The sequence below is a fragment of the Bufo bufo genome, chromosome 6 (genome assembly GCF_905171765.1).
Source record: "Bufo bufo chromosome 6, aBufBuf1.1, whole genome shotgun sequence".
Taxonomy (NCBI): domain Eukaryota; kingdom Metazoa; phylum Chordata; class Amphibia; order Anura; family Bufonidae; genus Bufo; species Bufo bufo.
The window spans coordinates 177,075,241-177,095,102 of record NC_053394.1 but is presented as its reverse complement, the minus strand read 5'-3'; the positions used below and the strand labels follow the sequence as shown (position 1 = coordinate 177,095,102).

At 44.2% G+C, this 19,862-nt stretch overlaps 2 protein-coding genes across 2 annotated transcripts in view; one reads left to right on the top strand and one right to left on the bottom strand.

The window, feature by feature from the left end:
• LOC121003402 (oocyte zinc finger protein XlCOF8.4-like) overlaps positions 1-635 on the bottom strand; it is a 55,054-nt gene extending 54,419 nt beyond the window's left edge. Inside the window, exon 1 of the mRNA XM_040435244.1 lies at positions 600-635. The gene's annotated coding sequence lies outside the window, so the exon portion shown is untranslated. The remainder of the gene's footprint in view (positions 1-599) is intronic.
• A 70-nt stretch (positions 636-705) lies between these two features.
• The window catches only part of LOC121003406 (oocyte zinc finger protein XlCOF8.4-like), a 60,575-nt gene continuing 41,418 nt past the window's right edge, over positions 706-19,862 (top strand). Inside the window, exons 1-2 of the mRNA XM_040435248.1 lie at positions 706-737; positions 17,445-17,575. Of these exons, the coding sequence (XP_040291182.1) occupies positions 17,498-17,575 (78 nt within the window). The 5' untranslated portion in view covers positions 706-737; positions 17,445-17,497. The remainder of the gene's footprint in view (positions 738-17,444; positions 17,576-19,862) is intronic.

Sequence of the window (19,862 nt, the reverse complement as noted above, 5' to 3'; positions counted from 1 at the left end):
CATAGGAATTAATGGAGCGGCGGCACCAATGCTCGACTGGCTGCTTAGTTCATTTGGGGGGGGGGGGGCTGAAGGGGGTACAAGGCCCCTGTTCTCGTAATCGGTGGGGGTCCCAGCGGAAGGATCCTGAGGATAGGTCATCAATCGTAAAAGCTCGGACAACCCCCTTGAAGTTTGTTGACCCCTGATATACACAAACACAATATTATGTGCAATTGGTCAGATTTATCCATTCATACAGGTTTTCTGGGGTAAACACATAAAATAATTGGGCAGATGCATCAAAACTGATGCCAAGGTAAAGTGGAGTAGTTGCTTGTGGCAACCACTACGCCTGCTATTTACATTTTCTAAAGGGCACTGAAATATAAGGTGGAATTTGATTGGCTGTCAGCAGCAAGTACTTTTCCTTTGTATCCCCATGTTCTGTAGGTATGACTGAAGCAGCGGCTGCACGGCGCTTCCATACACACACGTATGTGGATGTGCCTATCGCTGGCCAGGGCACAGACCCGGGCACACACCGCACAAGCACCACTGCATCTCCCCCATTTATCCCTGCACATAATAACAATAAGCACAAGTCACACGTCACTTACTTATCTGTGCATGTACCTAGCGGATGCTGGACCTGTGGTGATGTCACAGTCATGTGACCAGTCACGTTCCCGTGTGTTACTGATCACATGACTGTAACATCCTCAAAGGTCCTTCATCCAGCAGGGTCTACCGCCAGGGTATGTGATTTGTATCCAGAGTGACCTGGGTGTTTACTAATGTATGGATTGTATAACATACAAGGTGTATCTGTACGTTGTGTGTAATGTGATATTGGTGAGTATATTATATATATATATATATATATATATATATATATATATATATATGTATATGTGTGTTGTTTTGCAGGGTGGATGAGATTGAGATTTCTTAAAATGATGCAGATTTGCCACAGCTCCAATGTAATATGTAGTAGGGATCGGATTTCTACATTGCAAATCCCATATATATTGTATGACACGATCTGTGGCTGGGCTGCCGCCGTGCCTTCGCCCCACTAATCCGCTGCATTTCTGTGGGAAATAACACACTACAGCAGATTTTTCTACAGCATAGCCAAATATTTTTACAAAAGTTTTTGGCAGCTTGAGAACGGTGTGTTAGAAACTCCATTTATATGCGTATCCGCCCTAAAATCTATGCTAAATCTGATACTTGTGAATGGACCCTAAAGTCAGCAACAAGTGGGTTACAGAAAGCAGGTGCAGCAGTGTAAAGTCAGTTATAAGATTCTCCCTCTGGAGTCAGAAATAAAACCTAATCCGATGTTATGCCTCATGCACACCTTATAGTTTAGTCAGTGATTGTGAGCCAAAACCAGAATTGGAGCCTCCACAGAGATGAGGTATAAGGGAAAGATCTGCACCTGTTCTGCGTTTAGAGACGCTCCTGGCCGGCCTGGATTCCTGCTGACAGCAGGAGCTCACGGCGTCATTGGTTGCTATGACGCCGTGCGCTTCATGCCGCCGCTGCACTACAGTAATACACTCGTATAGATCATTCGGCCTAAGGCATTAGGCTGCTTTCACATCACTGCTTCCATTCTCGTTCTTCTGATCTCGTAGGAGTTATTCTCCCATTAAATATAACAGATCTCTAATGGAACAGATGCAAAATGAGCACAAAAGATGCTCAAAATAAAGGGTCCATTTTTTTTTAGTAGGTTCTTCTGATGGACCAGAAGAATGGAAAATGAAATAGTGATGTGAACGCAGCCTTAGGCTAGTTGCACACTAGCATTAGAGATTCGGAAGGATGTTTTGGCAGGGGACAGCCTGCCAGACCTCTTGCCTCTCTGGCATTGCCAGAGGTTTGTAAGCCTTCGTCCAGCCCAGTTCAGTATAAAGGGGACAAGACGAAAATCCGGCTGCATTCCAGCAAGTATGCCGAGAATCAGGCGGAAGAAAAGTGATTTGCCAGAATGTGGCCGGCTCTCTACTGGAGTGTGCAGAAGTCTGGCAGGCTGTTCCCTGCCAGATCTCTGACACTAGTGTGCAACTAGCCTTAGAAGGAGATCCTCTCTCCATAGTCTGTAATCTAGTCTGTTCTGGTGTTAGATGGAGGTCCTCCCTGCAGAGTCAGTAATCTAGTCTGTTCTGGTGTTAGATGGAGGTCCTCCCTGCAGAGTCAGTAATCTAGTCTGTTCTGGTGTTATATGGAGGTCCTCCCTGTGGAGTCTGTAATCTAGTCTGTTCAGCTGTTAGATGGAGATCCTGCCTGCGGAGTCTGTAATCTAGTCTGTTCAGCTGTTAGATGAAGGTTCTCCCTGCGGAGTCTGTATTCTAGTCTGTTCAGCTGTTAGATGGAGGTCCTCCCTGCGGAGTCAGTAATCTAGTCTGTTCAGCTGTTAGATGGAGGTCCTCCCTGCGGAGTCAGTAATCTAGTCTGTTCAGCTGTTAGATGAAGGTCCTCCCTGTGGAGTCAGTAATCTAGTCTGTTCAGCTGTTAGATGGAGGTCCTCCCTGCGGAGTCAGTAATCTAGTCTGTTCAGCTGTTAGATGAAGGTCCTCCCTGTGGAGTCAGTAATCTAGTCTGTTCAGCTGTTAGATGGAGGTCCTCCCTGCGGAGTCAGTAATCTAGTCTGTTCAGCTGTTAGATGAAGGTCCTCCCTGTGGAGTCAGTAATCTAGTCTGTTCAGCTGTTAGATGGAGGTCCTCCTCTGTAGTCAGTAATCTAGTCTGTTCAGCTGTTAGATGAAGGTCCTCCTCCGTAGTGTGTAATCTAGTCTGTTCAGCTGTTAGATGGAGATCCTCCCTGCGGAGTCAGTAATCTAGTCTGTTCAGCTGTTAGATGGAGGTCCTCCTCCGTAGTCTGTAATCTAGTCTGTTCTGATGTTAGATGGAGGTCCTCCCTGCGGAGTCAGTAATCTAGCCTGTTCAGCTGTTAGATGGAGGTCCTCCCTGTGGAGTCAGTAATCTAGTCTGTTCTGGTGTCAGATGGAGGTCCTCCCTGTGGAGTCTGTAATCTAGTCTGTTCAGCTGTTAGATGGAGGTCCTCCCTCCGTAGTCAGTAATCTAGTCTGTTCTGGTGTTAGATGGAGGTCCTCCGTGTGGAGTCTGTAATCGAGTCTGTTCAGCTGTTAGATGGAGATCCTCTGTGTGGAGTCTGTATTCTAGTCTGTTCTGGTGTTAGATGGAGGTCCTCCCTCCGTAGTCTGTAATCTAGTCTGTTCAGCTGTTAGATGGAGGTCCTCCCTGCGGAGTCAGTAATCTAGTCTGTTCAGCTGTTAGATGGAGGTCCTCCCTGCGGAGTCAGTAATCTAGTCTGTTCAGCTGTTAGATGGAGGTCCTCCATGCGGAGTCAGTAATCTAGTCTGTTCTGGTGTTAGATGGAGGTCCTCCCTGCGGAGTCAGTAATCTAGTCTGTTCTGGTGTTAGATGGAGGTCCTCCCTGTGGAGTCAGTAATCTAGTCTGTTCAGCTGTTAGATGGAGGTCCTCCCTGTGGAGTCAGTAATCTAGTCTGTTCAGCTGTTAGATGGAGGTCCTCCCTGTGGAGTCAGTAATTTAGTCTGTTCAGCTGTTAGATGGAGGTCCTCTGTGTGGAGTCAGTAATCTAGTCAGTTCAGCTGTTAGATGAAGATCCTCTGTGTGGAGTCTGTAATCTAGTCTGTTCAGCTGTTAGATGGAGGTCCTCTGTGTGGAGTCTGTAATCTAGTCTGTTCTGGTGTTATATGGAGGTCCTCCATGTGGAGTCAGTAATCTAGTCAGTTCAGCTGTTAGATGAAGATCCTCTGTGTGGAGTCTGTAATCTAGTCTGTTCTGGTGTTAGATGGAGGTCCTCCCTGCGGAGTCAGTAATCTAGTCTGTTCTGGTGTTAGATGGAGGTCCTCCCTGTGGAGTCAGTAATCTAGTCAGTTCAGCTGTTAGATGAAGATCCTCTGTGTGGAGTCTGTAATCTAGTCTGTTCTGGTGTTAGATGGAGGTCCTCCCTGCGGAGTCAGTAATCTAGTCTGTTCTGGTGTTAGATGGAGGTCCTCCCTGTGGAGTCTGTAATCTAGTCAGTTCAGCTGTTAGATGGAGATCCTCTGTGTGGAGTCAGTAATCTAGTCTGTTCAGCTGTTAGATGGAGATCCTCCGTGTGGAGTCTGTAATCTAGTCTGTTCAGCTGTTAGATGGAGATCCTCTGTGTGGAGTCAGTAATCTAGTCTGTTCAGCTGTTAGATGGAGATCCTCCTCCGTAGTGTGTAATCTAGTCTGTTCAGCTGTTAGATGGAGATCCTCCCTGCGGAGTCAGTAATCTAGTCTGTTCAGCTGTTAGATGGAGATCCTCTGTGTGGAGTCAGTAATCTAGTCTGTTCAGCTGTTAGATGGAGATCCTCCGTGTGGAGTCTGTAATCTAGTCTGTTCAGCTGTTAGATGAAGATCCTCTGTGTGGAGTCTGTAATCTAGTCTGTTCAGCTGTTAGATGGAGATCCTCCGTGTGGAGTCTGTAATCTAGTCAGTTCAGCTGTTAGATGAAGATCCTCTGTGTGGAGTCTGTAATCTAGTCTGTTCTGGTGTTATATGGAGGTCCTCCCTGCGGAGTCTGTAATCTAGTCTGTTCAGCTGTTAGATGGGTTGTTGCGAAACCAAAATTTTGATTCGATTTCGATACCATAAAAAAGTATTGCAATACTTGATACCATTCGATACCATGCATAAAAAGCAGCGTGCATTTCGCATTTTATGGAACGTCCAGCCCATAATCGAACAGTCCGATCCTATTTTTTGGGGGGACAAGGTGACAAAAAAAATGGTGAGTCGCGCAGTATATTTCAATAGTTCACACTTTTTTGACCGTGGCGATATGTAATATGTTTATTTATAGTTTATATATTTTATATGTAAAATTGGTAAAGGTGATGTATACTTAATATTTTGGTGTTTGTATTATTTTTTTTTTTTTACTTTTTATTTAATAACTATTAGCCCCCTTAGGGGCTAGAACCTGGCATCTTTTGATCCCTTGTCCTATTCACCCTAATAGAGCTCTATTAGGGTGAATAGGACCTCACACTCTCCCTGCTGCCCTGTGCATAGTGCACACAGCAGCAGGGAGATTACCATGGCAGCCAGGGCTTCAGTGCTGCCATGGTAACCGATCGGAGCCCCAGGATTACACTGCTGGGGCTCTGATCAGAAGCTGCCACTGCACCACCAATGGTGAGGGGACCCTGTGGCCACTGCCACCAATGACTTTAATACTGGGGGGATTTTGGGGGCGGGGGAGCCGACTGTGCCACCAATGAAGATGAGTAACCTTTTAATACAAATACAGGAGGCGGGTGCCGGCGGCAGAATCATATAGCTGGCACCCGACCTCTATGACAGGGCGCTGCTATCCGCGGCAGTTAATCCTTCAGGTGGGGCACCTGAGGGGTTAACTGCCGCGGATCGCAGCGCCCTGTCAGAGGATGTTGACCCATTAATTTCAATTGGTCCGAAAAAAATACTGACTGCACACCGTGTACTATCCGCATCCGTATGTCCGTTCCGTAGCCCTGCAAAAAAAATAGAGCATGTCCTATTCTTGTCCGTTTTGCGGACAAGTATAGGCATTATTATAATGGATCCGCAAAAAAAAGAATGGCATACGGCCGTAATCTTCGTTTTTTTTTTTTTTTTGGCGGACCGCAAAACACATACGGTCATGTGCATGTAGCCTAAAGGAGATGTAGTGAGATGTGTAACTGTTGCGCCGTAATCTGCGCCTGAAATATGCCTAATATAGGCATATTTCAGGTTAATAAATGACTCCCCATATACATTTGGCATCTCCATAATCATACTGTCTATGTAATAAAGTTAAAACAGTGGAAGAATTATGTTGTTGCCCATGATTTTTGGCTTTTAAATAGCACAGGTTATCTGATCTACCCCAAAATGGTGCCAATAAAAAATAAAACTTGCCCGCATAGCACAAGTCCTCATATGGCTATTTTGATGGATAAATAAAATAGTTGGCTTTTATATTTTAGCAGACGGATAGCACATGCGGCACTATTTTGTCTGGTAAAATGACTGAACCCTGACAGACCCCACTATAGACCTATAATAAAAAATGAGACAGAGGCAACACCAGGTAATACCCTTTGTGATAGAGTGTATTGAGACAGGTACAAAATGGAAGCGCTCGCCTAATGTTGTAATTAGCCAGAGCTACCATATCGGCATGTGTTATGCCCCAACAGGGGTTCAGATCCGCAGCCCCCGACTCTCGGAGTAAGATGTGCAAACTATTGTTCAAAAGAGGTCTTATTTAGAGCGTACCCTCTGTGATATGTAGACCCTTAAGGGGGAGTTTTCATTCCCCCAATGCCTATTTTCTGGGGTTAAAAAGCTCCAAACTCGGTGGTTTTGACTTTTAAAACACCACTGTTCAAATATTTTGTCACAAGTGGTGTTTCTATGTTGTCCTCACCATTTTCCAAAAAGGGGGGGTGGGCCAGCGGACCCGACACATTTATCTTTAGTCAGACCAGTTTTCTGGATTGAATGAAGACAGGAATCTATGGCAGCTAGGAGGTTTCTGTAGATTTCAGTATGGCACACGGCCTGCTGAATCTATGACAAGGCATGTGCCTCAGCATAAAGCAGGTACTTTCTCTGCCTGCAGACGACTGTATGCCCTCTGAGATATACGGTCCGTGAGCAGCATTGATTGGGAGCACACAGCACCCAAGATTACAATTGTCCTTACATTAGGAGATGACCACTTGTGTATATATGCATCATCCTCAATTAGACCAATAACTAGCAACACTTCAGAAAGAAAATGTATATCAACACACAGAGGGAGATTTATTAAACTGGTGTAAAGATTTAACCTTTCATTTTCCAAAGGAGCTGTCAAAAATGACAGGTGGAATCTGACTGGTTGCTATTGGCAATTAAGCCAGTTATACTGTACACCTGTTTAATAAATCTCCCCAACTTTCTTAAAAGGGTTATCCAAGAGTAAGACAGACCACCCAGAGTGGCAGACACACAGTGGGGACAAGTGACTACTGCAGCCAACCACAAGCCGCTACGGTGACCTTGTCCCCTTGCGCCACAAGAACTGGTCACATTACACAAGGGGAGCTTGTCACCACTGCAGCAATCGCATTTCCCCCTGTTGATGGATGTTGATGTCAGCACAGCAGGGAGAGGAAGCACCCGTCCGGGAGCAACAGACACTGAACCCAGCGGCGGGGACCAGGTAAGTATGATCTCCACTGTGGGTCGGCCAGTCTGGGAGGTCTGTCTTACTTTTGGATAACCCCTTTAACTATCAGGGTGTAAAACATAAAAATTATACATTTGTTTCCCTTATTTATTTTAATACAAACCTTTAACCAATAATGTTTGTGTTGCGCTAGTGTCCCATGCCCGCCACTCTCTTGGGTGGGCACAGATCTTGCCTTACTTACCCTGTCTCATCTGTTCTTCTGCTGGTGGTCAACGCCCGTGTTGCCTCATCTTCCCACCAGCAATGTGCCCAAATGCTGGTGTCCTGCTGCAGGCCATGGCCTGCACTTTCCTACTAGGCCTCCCTGTACTGCTCTTAGGATGCTTCCTGGCTCTTAAAAGGCCAGCACACGTGCCCTAGTTTAATACAGCCAGTGGCTGGACACTTTAGGGTATTTAAAGCACCTTCACATAGGGGAGGGTGTCTGATCTTTTTGTTATCTAGATTGATAGTTCTTAGTGAAGGTGTGCTGTCTTGTTTGTCTGCCCATGTACTGACCTCTGCCTGTTTACCTATTCTGACCCTCAGCCTCCCCTGCCTGATCTGACCTTAGCCTGTTTACCATATTGACCCTTTGACCCCTTTCCTCACCTCAGACTCGTTTCATGGATTCACACTAACTCTCCCTGCTTTGACATCAGCCTGTTTCCAGACTAAGAGTATGGCCTGAACAGTGTTTCTGACCCTGGATGGTCAGCTGTTAACCACCCCGGGACTATTTCAAAATGTAGTGACCCAGTGACCCCCTGCAGTGAAGTCCAGATCCCTGTATAGTTCTTAAAAGGAGAATACCAGGGAACTGCCAGAAAATCGTCCATAGGTCTAGCACAAAGTCAAATCAGTTGGTTGGCACAGCGTTTCCACACCCACTGCCCAGTTTGTTTGACCATACATCTGTTTAATAACTCATCCCCATTCTCAGATCTTCATTGCGCCAGCGCATGTGTGAGATTTCAGGGCCAAGCATTGGAGTAGCAGGCAGCAACAGGGATAAGGGGACTTTAAGGGGTGCTCAGAGGGGCTAGGCCAGTCATCAGTCATTTGATGCTCAGACTCGTTTCATGGATTCACACTAACTCTCCCTGCTTTGACATCAGCCTGTTTCCAGACTAAGAGTATGGCCTGAACAGTGTTTCTGACCCTGGATGGTCAGCTGTTAACCACCCCGGGACTATTTCAAATGTAGTGACCCAGTGACCCCCTGCAGTGAAGTCCAGATCCCTGTATAGTTCTTAAAAGGAGAATACCAGGGAACTGCCAGAAAATCGTCCATAGGTCTAGCACAAAGTCAAATCAGTTGGTTGGCACAGCGTTTCCACACCCACTGCCCAGTTTGTTTGACCATACATCTGTTTAATAACTCATCCCCATTCTCAGATCTTCATTGCGCCAGCGCATGTGTGAGATTTCAGGGCCAAGCATTGGAGTAGCAGGCAGCAACAGGGATAAGGGGACTTTAAGGGGTGCTCAGAGGGGCTAGGCCAGTCATCAGTCATTTGATGCTCTGACCACCTAAGATAGATAGATAGAGATATATATATATATATATATATATAATATATATATATATATATATATATATATATATAAATCCGGAAAAACGAGCGGCACTCCAGTAGATGAAAATAAGTGAACCTTTATTCACCCAGGTGGTGCAACGTTTCGGCTCTGCACTTGAGCCTTCTTCAAGCATAAATACAACTCAAATCACAGCAATATATACAGGTGAATCAATTAGCATGTGGACCATGTGATAACACTCCACCCAGTGGGTGTGAACAAGTCGTGACAATATTGTGCTGAGACAATGTAAATACATATTAGCATATAGTAATAGAGGTGCAAATCGAACGAAAAAAGGGAATAAAAGAGACATGAATCATACATGTCATATATATTATAACCATGGTGAACAGAAGAATGTCGATCAGAAACACAACAACTGATCGATCGATGTGCTGAAACATGTTCTAGCTAACAGGAGGGAAGAGCAGAAAGGAGGGGTGATCCGGCAAACATACCTAATGCACAAGGAGATTCGTATCATGCCGTTGCTTGGCGTTGTTTACTTCCTATTGCGCAGGCTTGGCACAGCACCAATCAGGGATGTGGGTGGAAGGGAACGTCCGGCGTCATCAAACCAGTTCGGCGCATGGACGTCACACCAGCGTCATCTTACACAGCCTAGACGCTCCTCCCCAGGCGCATGCTCAATGAGAAAAACATCCTCTCGGCGCCATCTTACTCTCTGGAGGGATGCCCTTGTTCCATACTACTCAGTGTATTACATCCAACCCAGATTAAATCGGATATGCACAACTCAGAAAGGCAGTGGGCTCCCTTGGAAACAGGGTGTCCACATGCACTACCCAGGCGAAAACCTGCCTCAGCCACGGAAACCGCGGTTTATGCAGAGATCTCACCGAGGTTACTGAGCTGTCATCTCACCCGAGAGGGATCTCCTCTTGTGGGTACACAGATGCCACAGAGTGTATGTAACATGTTGAAAAATTATGCCACCTAGGCTGTTATACCATAATAAACCCATCCCACGGTGCTGGCCAGACCGTTCAAGATAGAATATATATGTAATCATAATGAAAAAAGAAAAAATCAATATTGAAAACAAAAGCATGTAAAATGACCCTCTCCTGTACGGTATGTTGCGACCACTCTATCCAGACTTGCCATTCCTCCTGAAGTTAAGTGTATGTGATCTCTATGAGAAAAAGGAAAAATAAAATTATTATTAAAGCAAGAAATTGAAAAAGTTGAGTTATATAACTCTCTTAGTGTATACAAGGAACACCGAGTTGCACCCAGCCTAACCCAGGAGGCAAACCGCCCTCACAAAACCTCCCCAAAATTATATTCTACATTTAACCCATGGGGTTTCAGACTCCCCAACTTGTGGATCCAGTTGAGTTCTCTACGTTTGAGTATCCTAGACCTATCCCCACCTCGTCTGGGTTGAGGTATATGGTCTACTATCCAACACCTCAGATCGCGTTCCCTGTGTTTAACCTCTGCAAAATGCTTGGATACCGGTAGATCCATAAGTTTTTTCCGGATGCTCAAGCGATTGTTATTGAGGCGGGTCTTAAACTCAGTCGTCGTCTCACCTACATATAATAAATTACACGGGCATGATAATATGTAGACGACATAGCTGGAATCACAGGTTAGATGAAAAGAAATTCCAAAAGATTCACCAGTACCAGGATGTATAAAATTCCTCCCCTTACAAATATACTTGCAATTAACGCAATTAAGGCAGGGAAAACAGCCCAAGCCCAACTGTGTTAATGTGGTCTGTCTGAGAGGCCCTTTAGAGCCAATGTCGGCTTTAACCAACTGATCCTTCAAATTTCTGGATCGACGGTAGGAAAGAAGAGGAGGACTTTGAAATTCGGGAATTTCCTTAAAGCATGAGCCTAATAGACCCCAGTGCTTCCTCAAGATCCTATTTATTGAGGAGCTATGCTCACTATATACTGAAATAAACGGAATTCTGTCAGCCTTGCGGACAGCCTTCCGTTTAGTCAGTAATTCCGTCCTGTCCAGATCATGGACTCTATCAATGTGCTCTTTCAGCAACCGTTTAGGATACCCCCTGTCCTGAAATTTAAGGGCCATAGAATCCAGGGTCGCATCTAGTTTAGTCTCCTCCGACACTACTCGTTTAACCCTAAGGAACTGGGAGAAGGGCAAAGATTGGATCATTTTTCTTGGATGAGAGCTGTTAAAACACAGGAAAGTGTTGGTTTCGTATATAACTCGGTGTGTAACATACCTTCTTTGAACACTACCTTGGTGTCCAAAAACTGAATCGCAGTTTTGGAATGAATGACGGTAAATTGCAGATCCGGATCATGGCTATTGAGAAAGCCATGAAAATCAACCAAATCGGCCTCAGAACCTGTCCATATGAGGAAGATGTCGTCGATGTATCTCCACCACCTCAGCACATGTCTGAAGTGGTGGGATAAATAGACGACATCCTCCTCATAGCAACGCATAAAAATATTCGCATAAGTGGGGGCCACGTGAGACCCCATGGCCACACCCCGTTGTTGCAAATAAAATGTGTCTTTGAATAAAAAATAGTTATACTGAAGCACAATCTTTAGTAAATCAATGATAAATTCAGCAGCATGTGGAGTATACGAGGACATCATTAACATTTTCTCAACAGACCGGATACCCTTCTCGTGTACAATTGAGGTATATAATGACGTAACATCGAATGATGCGAGTATTACTGAAGGTACCTGTGATAAATCTATGCCCTGAAGCTTAACAAGAAAATCAGACGTATCTTTTATGTAAGAAGCCCCACCTATTGAAAAATCTTGCAGGACTTTGTCGAGAAAGACAGCTATGCCGCTGAAGATCGAATCAGTCCCCGAGACAATCGGGCGTCCCGGGGGATCGATGAGGGTCTTGTGAATCTTGGGCAGCACATATATCACCGGAGTGACTGGATGTGCTACCTCAAGAAACTCACACAGACCCCCATCGATGATGCCAGCGGTCAAAGCCTCCCTCAGACCCCTGCGTATGATACCAGTAATCCTAAATTTGGGATCAGAGTCAAGGGCCCTATACACCTGTGGGTCCCCCAGTTGTCGCATAATTTTACGTACATACCTAACGGTATCCATTACTACGACCGCACCCCCCTTATCAGCCGATTTCAAAGTGAGGGTGGGGTCGGATCTAAGGGATTTTAGAGCCTCAACCTCAGTGGTAGTCAGATTGGGGTATCTGAAGTCCAGTTCCTCCGAAGAGGCTGACCGGAGCTCAGAAATCCCACGTCGGACAGCACTGATGTAAGCCTCCACTGCAGGTTCATTGACAGCTGGTAAAAAATTGCTCCTTTGGAATAAGTTGAGAGAACCCAGAGTGAACTCACTCATCTGGGGTCTCACAACCCCATCCTTTTTATGAAACCATATTCTTAATTTAATACGGCGGAAAAAAGAAAATGAATCAGATTCCAACTTAAACCAATCTATGCGTGAACTAGGACAGAATGAGAATCCCTTTGACAGGACACTCACTTGGGTAGGGGTTAATTCTTTGGAAGATAAGTTGACTACAGTCATTTTCTCCGCCCTGTGGTTGCCGCGAGCCGATTCTTGTTGTTCCGTAGTCTGCCTGGCCCTTCCGTGTCTGCGACCACCTCTCCTGATACATCGCTGCGTCTTTCCGGCATCTGTGGAGTTTTGTCTAAAAAAGACTGCTCTTCATTTGGAGATGCCTGAGTAGTTTTCCTCCGTCTCCTCACATCCCTTTGTTGGGTATTGTATTGTCTCTCATTTTGCCAGTTATAGACGTTGCCTTTTTTATAGTCATCTGTGTCTCTACACCACTTAGTTCTTTTATTCTCCTCTGATTCTAGCTGGAACTGCTTCATTTGAGTGGTTGTATCCTTAGTAAAATCTTCTGGTGATAAAAAAAAGACTGCAGATTGGCCTCAATATCGCCTATTTCGCAATGTAGAATTGAGAGTTCATGTTGAAGGTACTCTATGTTGATCAAAATAAAGTCCAAAGAATATTGATTAGACAAAGCTTCAAATTCTTTGCAAAACAGGGGATTATTATAAAAAAGGTTTGGTCGGATGTTGGATCGCATCCCTCTGGGAATCTTCTGTGTTCTGTGGTATTCTCCAAGTGTTGTCATATGTAGACGAAGGGATACCATACGTTTGGAGATAGCCTCAAACTTTCGTTTTAATTCTTTAGTAGAAGGGGTGTTGAGGAAGGTGGCATCTCCTCCTATGTCACGCAAGATGCGCTCGGCGTCTTCAGTCGTGTATACACAACCACTAGGTGAAGCAGGTTCAAAAGTAGACATGATGCAAAAAATGAATGTAAGAAAAAATATGTAGACACCGTGCTCTGCCAATAGGCCAAAAATAGTTCAGGAAATCATTGGGGATCACAATCTAAGTTCCCTATCAGTATGTCTCTGCTATACTCCAACATACGGTTACACACCAATAAGGCCCCTTTCACACGGTCGTTACGGGAAAAGAGGCGGGTGCGTGGCGGGAACATGCACAATTTTTCCCCGCGAGTGCAAAGCTTTTTAACCACCTCAGGACCGCCGTACGCAGGATTGCGTCTTTGCGGCGGTCCTGTTACTCTGGGTGGACGCATATACGCGTCCTCTCGCGATAGCCGAGATTTCCTGTGAACGCGCGCACACAGGCGCGCGCGTTCACAGGAACGGAAGGTAAGCGAGTGGATCTTCAGCCTGCCAGCGGCGATCGTTCGCTGGCAGGCTGGAGATGTGATTTTTTTAACCCCTAACAGGTATATTAGACGCTGTTTTGATAACAGCGTCTAATATGCCTGCTACCTGGTCCTCTGGTGGTCCCTTTTGCTTGGATCGACCACCAGAGGACACAGGCAGCTCAGTAAAATAGCACCAAACACCACTACACTACACTACACCCCCCTGTCATTGATCACCCCCCTGTAAGGCTCCATTCAAACGTCCGTATGATTTTTACGGATCCACGGATACATGGATCAGATCCGCAAAACACATACGGACATCTGAATGGAGCCTTACAGGGGGGTGATCAATGACAGGGGGGTGATCACCCCATATAGACTCCCTGATCACCCCCTGTCATTGATCACCCCCCTGTAAGGCTCCAGACGTCCGTATGATTTTTATGGATCCACGAAACACATACGGACGTCTGAATGGAGCCTTACAGGGGGGTGATCACCCATATAGACTCCCTGATCACCCCCCTGTCATTGATCACCCCCCTGTCATTGATCACCCCCCTGTAAGGCTGCATTCAGATGTCCGTATGATTTTTACGGATCCACTGATACATGGATCGGATCCGCAAAACACATACGGACATCTGAATGGAGCCTTATAGGGGGGTGATCAATGACAGGGGGTGATCAATGACAGGGGGGTGATCACCCCATATAGACTCCCTGATCACCCCCCTGTCATTGATCACCCCCTTGTAAGGCTCCATTCAGACGTCCATATGTTTTTTACGGATCCACTGATACATGGATCGGATCCGCAAAACACATACGGACGTCTGAATGGAGCCTTACAGGGGGGTGATCAATGAAGGGGGGTGATCACCCCATATAGACTCCCTGATCACCCCCCTGTCATTGATTACCCCCCTGTCTCATATTCCACTAACTTGTGTCAAAAAATAAAATCTCACATGAACTCACCATACCCCTCAGGGAATCCAAATGCGTAAAAATTTTTAGACATTTAGATTCCAGACTTCTTCTCACGCTTTAAGGCCCCTAGAATGCCAGGGCAGTATAAATACCCCACATGTGACCCCATTTCGGAAAGAAGACACCCCAAGGTATTCCGTGAGGGGCATATTGAGTCCATGAAAGATTGAAATTTTTGTCCCAAGTTAGCGGAAAGGGAGACTTTGTGAGAAAAAAATATATATATCAATTTCCGCTAACTTGTGCCAAAAAAAAAAAAAATTCTATGAACTCGCCATGCCCCTCATTGAATACCTTGGGGTGTCTTCTTTCCAAAATGGGTTCACATGTGGGGTATTTATACTGCCCTGGCATTCTAGGGGCCCTAAAGCGTGAGAAGAAGTCTGGGATCCAAATGTCTAAAAATGCCCTCATAAAAGGAATGTGGGCCCCTTTGCGCATCTAGGCTGCAAAAAAGTGTCACACATCTGGTATCGCCGTACTCAGGAAAAGTTGGGCAATGTGTTTTGGGGTGTCATTTTACATATACCCATGCTGGGTGAGATAAATATCTTGGTCAAATGCCAACTTTGTATAAAAAATGGGAAAAGTTGTCTTTTGCCGAGATATTTCCCTCACCCAGCATGAGTATATGTAAAAAGACACCCCAAAACACATTGCCCAACTTCTCCTGAATACAGCGATACCACATGTGTGACACTTTTTTGCAGCCTAGGTGGGCAAAGGGGCCCACATTCCAAAGAGCACCTTTCGGATTTCACAGGTCATTTACCTACTTACCACACATTAGGGCCCCTAGAATGCCAGGGCAGTATAATTACCCCACAAGTGACTCCATTTTGGAAAGAAGACACCCCAAGGTATTCCGTGAGGGGCATGGCGAGTTCCTAGAATTTTTTATTTTTTGTCACAAGTTAGCGGAAAATGATGATTTTTATATATATTTTTTTTCTTACAAAGTCTCATATTCCACTAACTTGTGACAAAAAATAAAAACTTCCATGAACTCACTATGCCCATCACGAAATACCTTGGGGTGTCTTCCTTCCAAAATGGGGTCACTTGTGGGGTAGTTATACTGCCCTGGCATTTTAGGGGCCGAATGCGTGAGAAGTGGTTTGAAATCAAAATCTGTAAAAAAATGGCCGGTGAAATCCGAAAGGTGCTCTTTGGAATGTGGGCCTCTTTGCCCACCGAGGCTGCAAAAAAGTGTCACACATCTGGTATCCCCGTACTCAGGAGATGTTGGGCAATGTGTTTTGGGGTGTCTTTTTACATATACCCATGCTGGGTGAGAGAAATATCTTGGCAAAAGACAACTTTTCCCATTTTTTTTATACAAAGTTGGCATTTGACCGAGATATTTATCTCACCCAGCATGGGTATATGTAAAATGACACCCCAAAACACATTGCCCAACTTCTCCTGAGTACGGGGATACCAGATGTGTGACACTTTTTTGCAGCCTGGTGGGCAAAAAAATAAAAAGTTCTATGAACTCACTATGCCCATCAGCGAATACCTTAGGGTCTACTTTCCGAAATGGGGTCATTTGTGGGGTGTTTGTACTGTCTGCCCATTGTAGAACCTCAGGGAACATGACAGGTGCTCAGAAAGTAAGAGCTGCTTCAAAAAGCGGAAATTCACATTTTTGTACCATAGTTTGTAAACGCTATAACTTTTACCCAAACCATTTTTTTTTTTTACCCAAACATTTTTTTTTTATCAAAGACATGTAGAACAATAAATTTAGAGAAAAATGTATATATGGATGTCGTTTTTTTTGCAAAATTTTACAACTGAAAGTGAAAAATGTCATTTTTTTGCAAAAAAAAACGTTATATTTCGATTAATAACAAAAAAAGTTAAAATGTCAGCAGCAATGAAATACCACCAAATGAAAGCTCTATTAGTGAGAAGAAAAGGAGGTAAAATTCATTTGGGTGGTAAGTTGCATGACCGAGCAATAAACGGTGAAAGTAGGGTAGGTCAGAAGTGTAAAAAGTGGCCTGGTCATTAAGGGTGTTTAAGCTATGGGGGCTGAAGTGGTTACTGCATTTTGCAGGCGCGTGAGAAAAATCGGCATTTTTAGTACCCAGAGCCGAACCCGGACTTCTTCACGGAAGTTTGGGTTCAGTATTCTGTAAATTTATTATTTTCCCTTATAACATGGTTATAAGGGAAAATAATAGCATTCTTTAATACAGAATGCTTAGTAAAAGGTCAATTGAGAGTTAAAAAAAAAAAATTATTAACTCACCTCCTCCAATTGATCGCGTAGCTGCCCTACGCGATCAATTGGAGGAGGTGAGTTAATTTTTTTAATTATTTTTTTTAACCCTCAATTGACCTTCTACTAAGCATTCTGTATTAAAGAATAGACTTTCATCCTAGCAACCATGCGTGAAAATAGCACAGCATCCGCACTTGCTTGCGGATGCTTGCGATTTTCACGCAGCCCCATTCACTTCTATGGGGCCTGCGTTGAGTGAAAAATGCACAATATAGAGCTTGAAAATCACCGCTCATGTGCATAGCCCTAGCGAAATGAATGGGTCCAGATACACCTTATATGCTAATGTCTGTAAAGCGCTGCGGAATATAGTACCGCTATATAAGTGAGTATAATAACGAAAAATAAATAAATATAGCAGGATATTTGCCTACCTATAGTGTTAGTATTTAGCATTTGTATGGTTAAGTGTGCAATGTCTGAAAGGGCACCATCCGGTATAATGAGTAAGTTGAGAACTGCACCATATACTCTAACCGAAGACTGTCCCTGAGTGTGTATGCCGCATAGAATAGCTACCATGGTATGTGCTGGTTTGATAACTGTTTGGCTCTATAATTCTCAGTTTGAAAAAGATTTTATATAGAATCTTCTTCCCAGTGTTACATTAGATTGGTTCTTCCTTTTTTCTCTCCTGTAGGTTACTGGATAAGACGATTGTCCTTGAATTTTCTTCTGACAGAACCACCAAGGATGAACCAGAACCGAAAACAGATAGCTGAAAAGATATTAAACCTCACCCTAGAGATCATATACCTGCTGACTGGAGAGGTGAGGGGTTCTGATTGAGATCTCACTCACATGCCACTCTTATCTCTTTTATTCTGGGAATTATGTCACATTGCATAATTTTTTTTATCTCCAATAAATATGCGGGTTACGTCGTACATAGCGTCCGTAACGACCGGCTCTATAAATATATCACATGATCCACCCCGTCCGATAAACACCATAAAAAAAAAAAGGCTATTTTTGTTACCTTGCAACACCAAGCGATCAAAAAGGCATATGTCCCACAAAATGGTACCAATAAAACCTCATCCTGCAAAAAATGAGCCCCTACAAAAGAAAATCGCTCAAAAGATAAAAAAGCTATGGCTCTCTCAGACTATGGAGACGTTAAAACAGGGATGGCCAACCTATGGCTCTCCAGCTGTTGTAAAACTACAACTCCCACCATGCCCTGCTCATAGCTGTAGGCAGTCTGTGAATGCTGGGAGTTGAGGTTTTGCAACAGCTGGAGAGCCTCAGGTTGGCCATCCCTGCGCTAAAACATATTTTTTGGGTTTAAAAAATGCTATTATTATTTAAAACTTAAAAAAATAAGAAAAAGTATACATATTAGGTACTGCCATATCCTTAACGATCTTCTCTATAAAAATGTCAATTGTCACATTAGCAAAACCATTAACAGATTTATTTAACCAATCACTGGCAACAGGAGTATTCCCAGAAGATTGGAAATTAGCAAATGTTGTGCCCATTCACAAGAAAGGTAGTAGGGAGGAATCGGACAACTATAGGCCAGTAAGCCTGACATCAATAGTGGGGAAATTAATGGAAACCATACTTAAGGAGAGGATTGTGGAACATCTAAAATCTCATGGATTGAAAGATGAAAAACAGCATGGGTTTACTTCAGGGAGATCATGTCAAACTAATCTTATAGATTTTTTTGATTGGGTGACTAAAATAATAGATGGCAGAGGTGCGGTAGACATCGATTATCTAGACTTTAGTAAGGCTTTTGATACTGTCCCAGAAGGCTTATCAATAAATTGCAGTCTTTGGGCTTGGACTACCATATTGTTGAATGGATTAGGCAGTGGCTGAGGGACAGACAACAGAGGGTTGTAGTCAATGGAGTATATTCAGACCATGGTCTTGCTACCAGTGGGGTACCTCAGGGATCTGTTCTGGGACCCATATTGTTTAATATCTTTATCAGCGAAATTGCAGAAGGCCTCGATGGTAAGGTGTATCTTTTTGCTGATGACACAAAGATTTGTAACAGGTTTGATGTTCCTTGAGGGATACACCAAATGGAAAAGGATTTAGAAAAACTAGAGGAATGGTCAAAAATCTGGCAACTAAAATTTAATGTTGATAAGTGCAAGATAATGCACCTGGGGTGTAAAAACCCAAGAGCAGAATTTAAAATCAGTGATACAGTCCTAACCTCAGTATCTGAGGAAAGCGATTTAGGGGTCATTATTTCAGAAGACTTAAAGGTAGGCAGACAATGTCATAGAGCAGCAGGAAATGCTAGCAGAATGCTTGGGTGTATAGGGAGAGGCATTACCAGTAGAAAGAGGAGGTGCTCATGCCGCTCTACAGAGCACTAGTGAGACCTCATTTGGAGTATTGTGCTCAGTACTGGAGACCATATCTCCAGAAGGATATTGATACTTTGGAGAGAGTTCAGAGAAGAGCTACTAAACTAGTACATGGATTGCAGGATAAAACTTACCAGGAAAGATTAAAGGAATGTTACAGTTACACTCTGGCTGATACTTTGTTGCAACAATGTATTTTGGTTATTTAAGACATGAAAGACGGGTCATTTGGTACTTGCCCGATTTGAACAGTGATACCCCAGATTGCTATGCCATGGAGCCCATTCGGATAACGAAAGACTATGTGAAAGTAAAGACTTTGGATCCATGGCGATTCTACTGTATTCGTGTAGTCTGAGTGCCATTTACCTAATAATATGCACTCAGACCGGAGCTATCTGGGTATGTGTTACATGTCTATGTTTACTGTAATGGTTGTGACATTGTATGTTTGAGTAGTGATTTCTGTCCTGTTGTCCCCACATGTATAGTGGCGATTTCCCTTTGTCCTGAGAGATAATGGAATTACTCCTCGGTTGTTTCCAGGGTACGTGTCTATGTTTACTGCAAGGGTGGTGACATTATATGTTTGAATGGTGATTTCTGTCCTGTTGTCCCCACGTGTATGGTGGCTATCTCCCTTTGTCCTGAGAGATAATTGAATTACTCCTCGGTTGTCGCCGGGGCAGAGAGGAGGAAACCAGGATGCATTGTGGGGATGT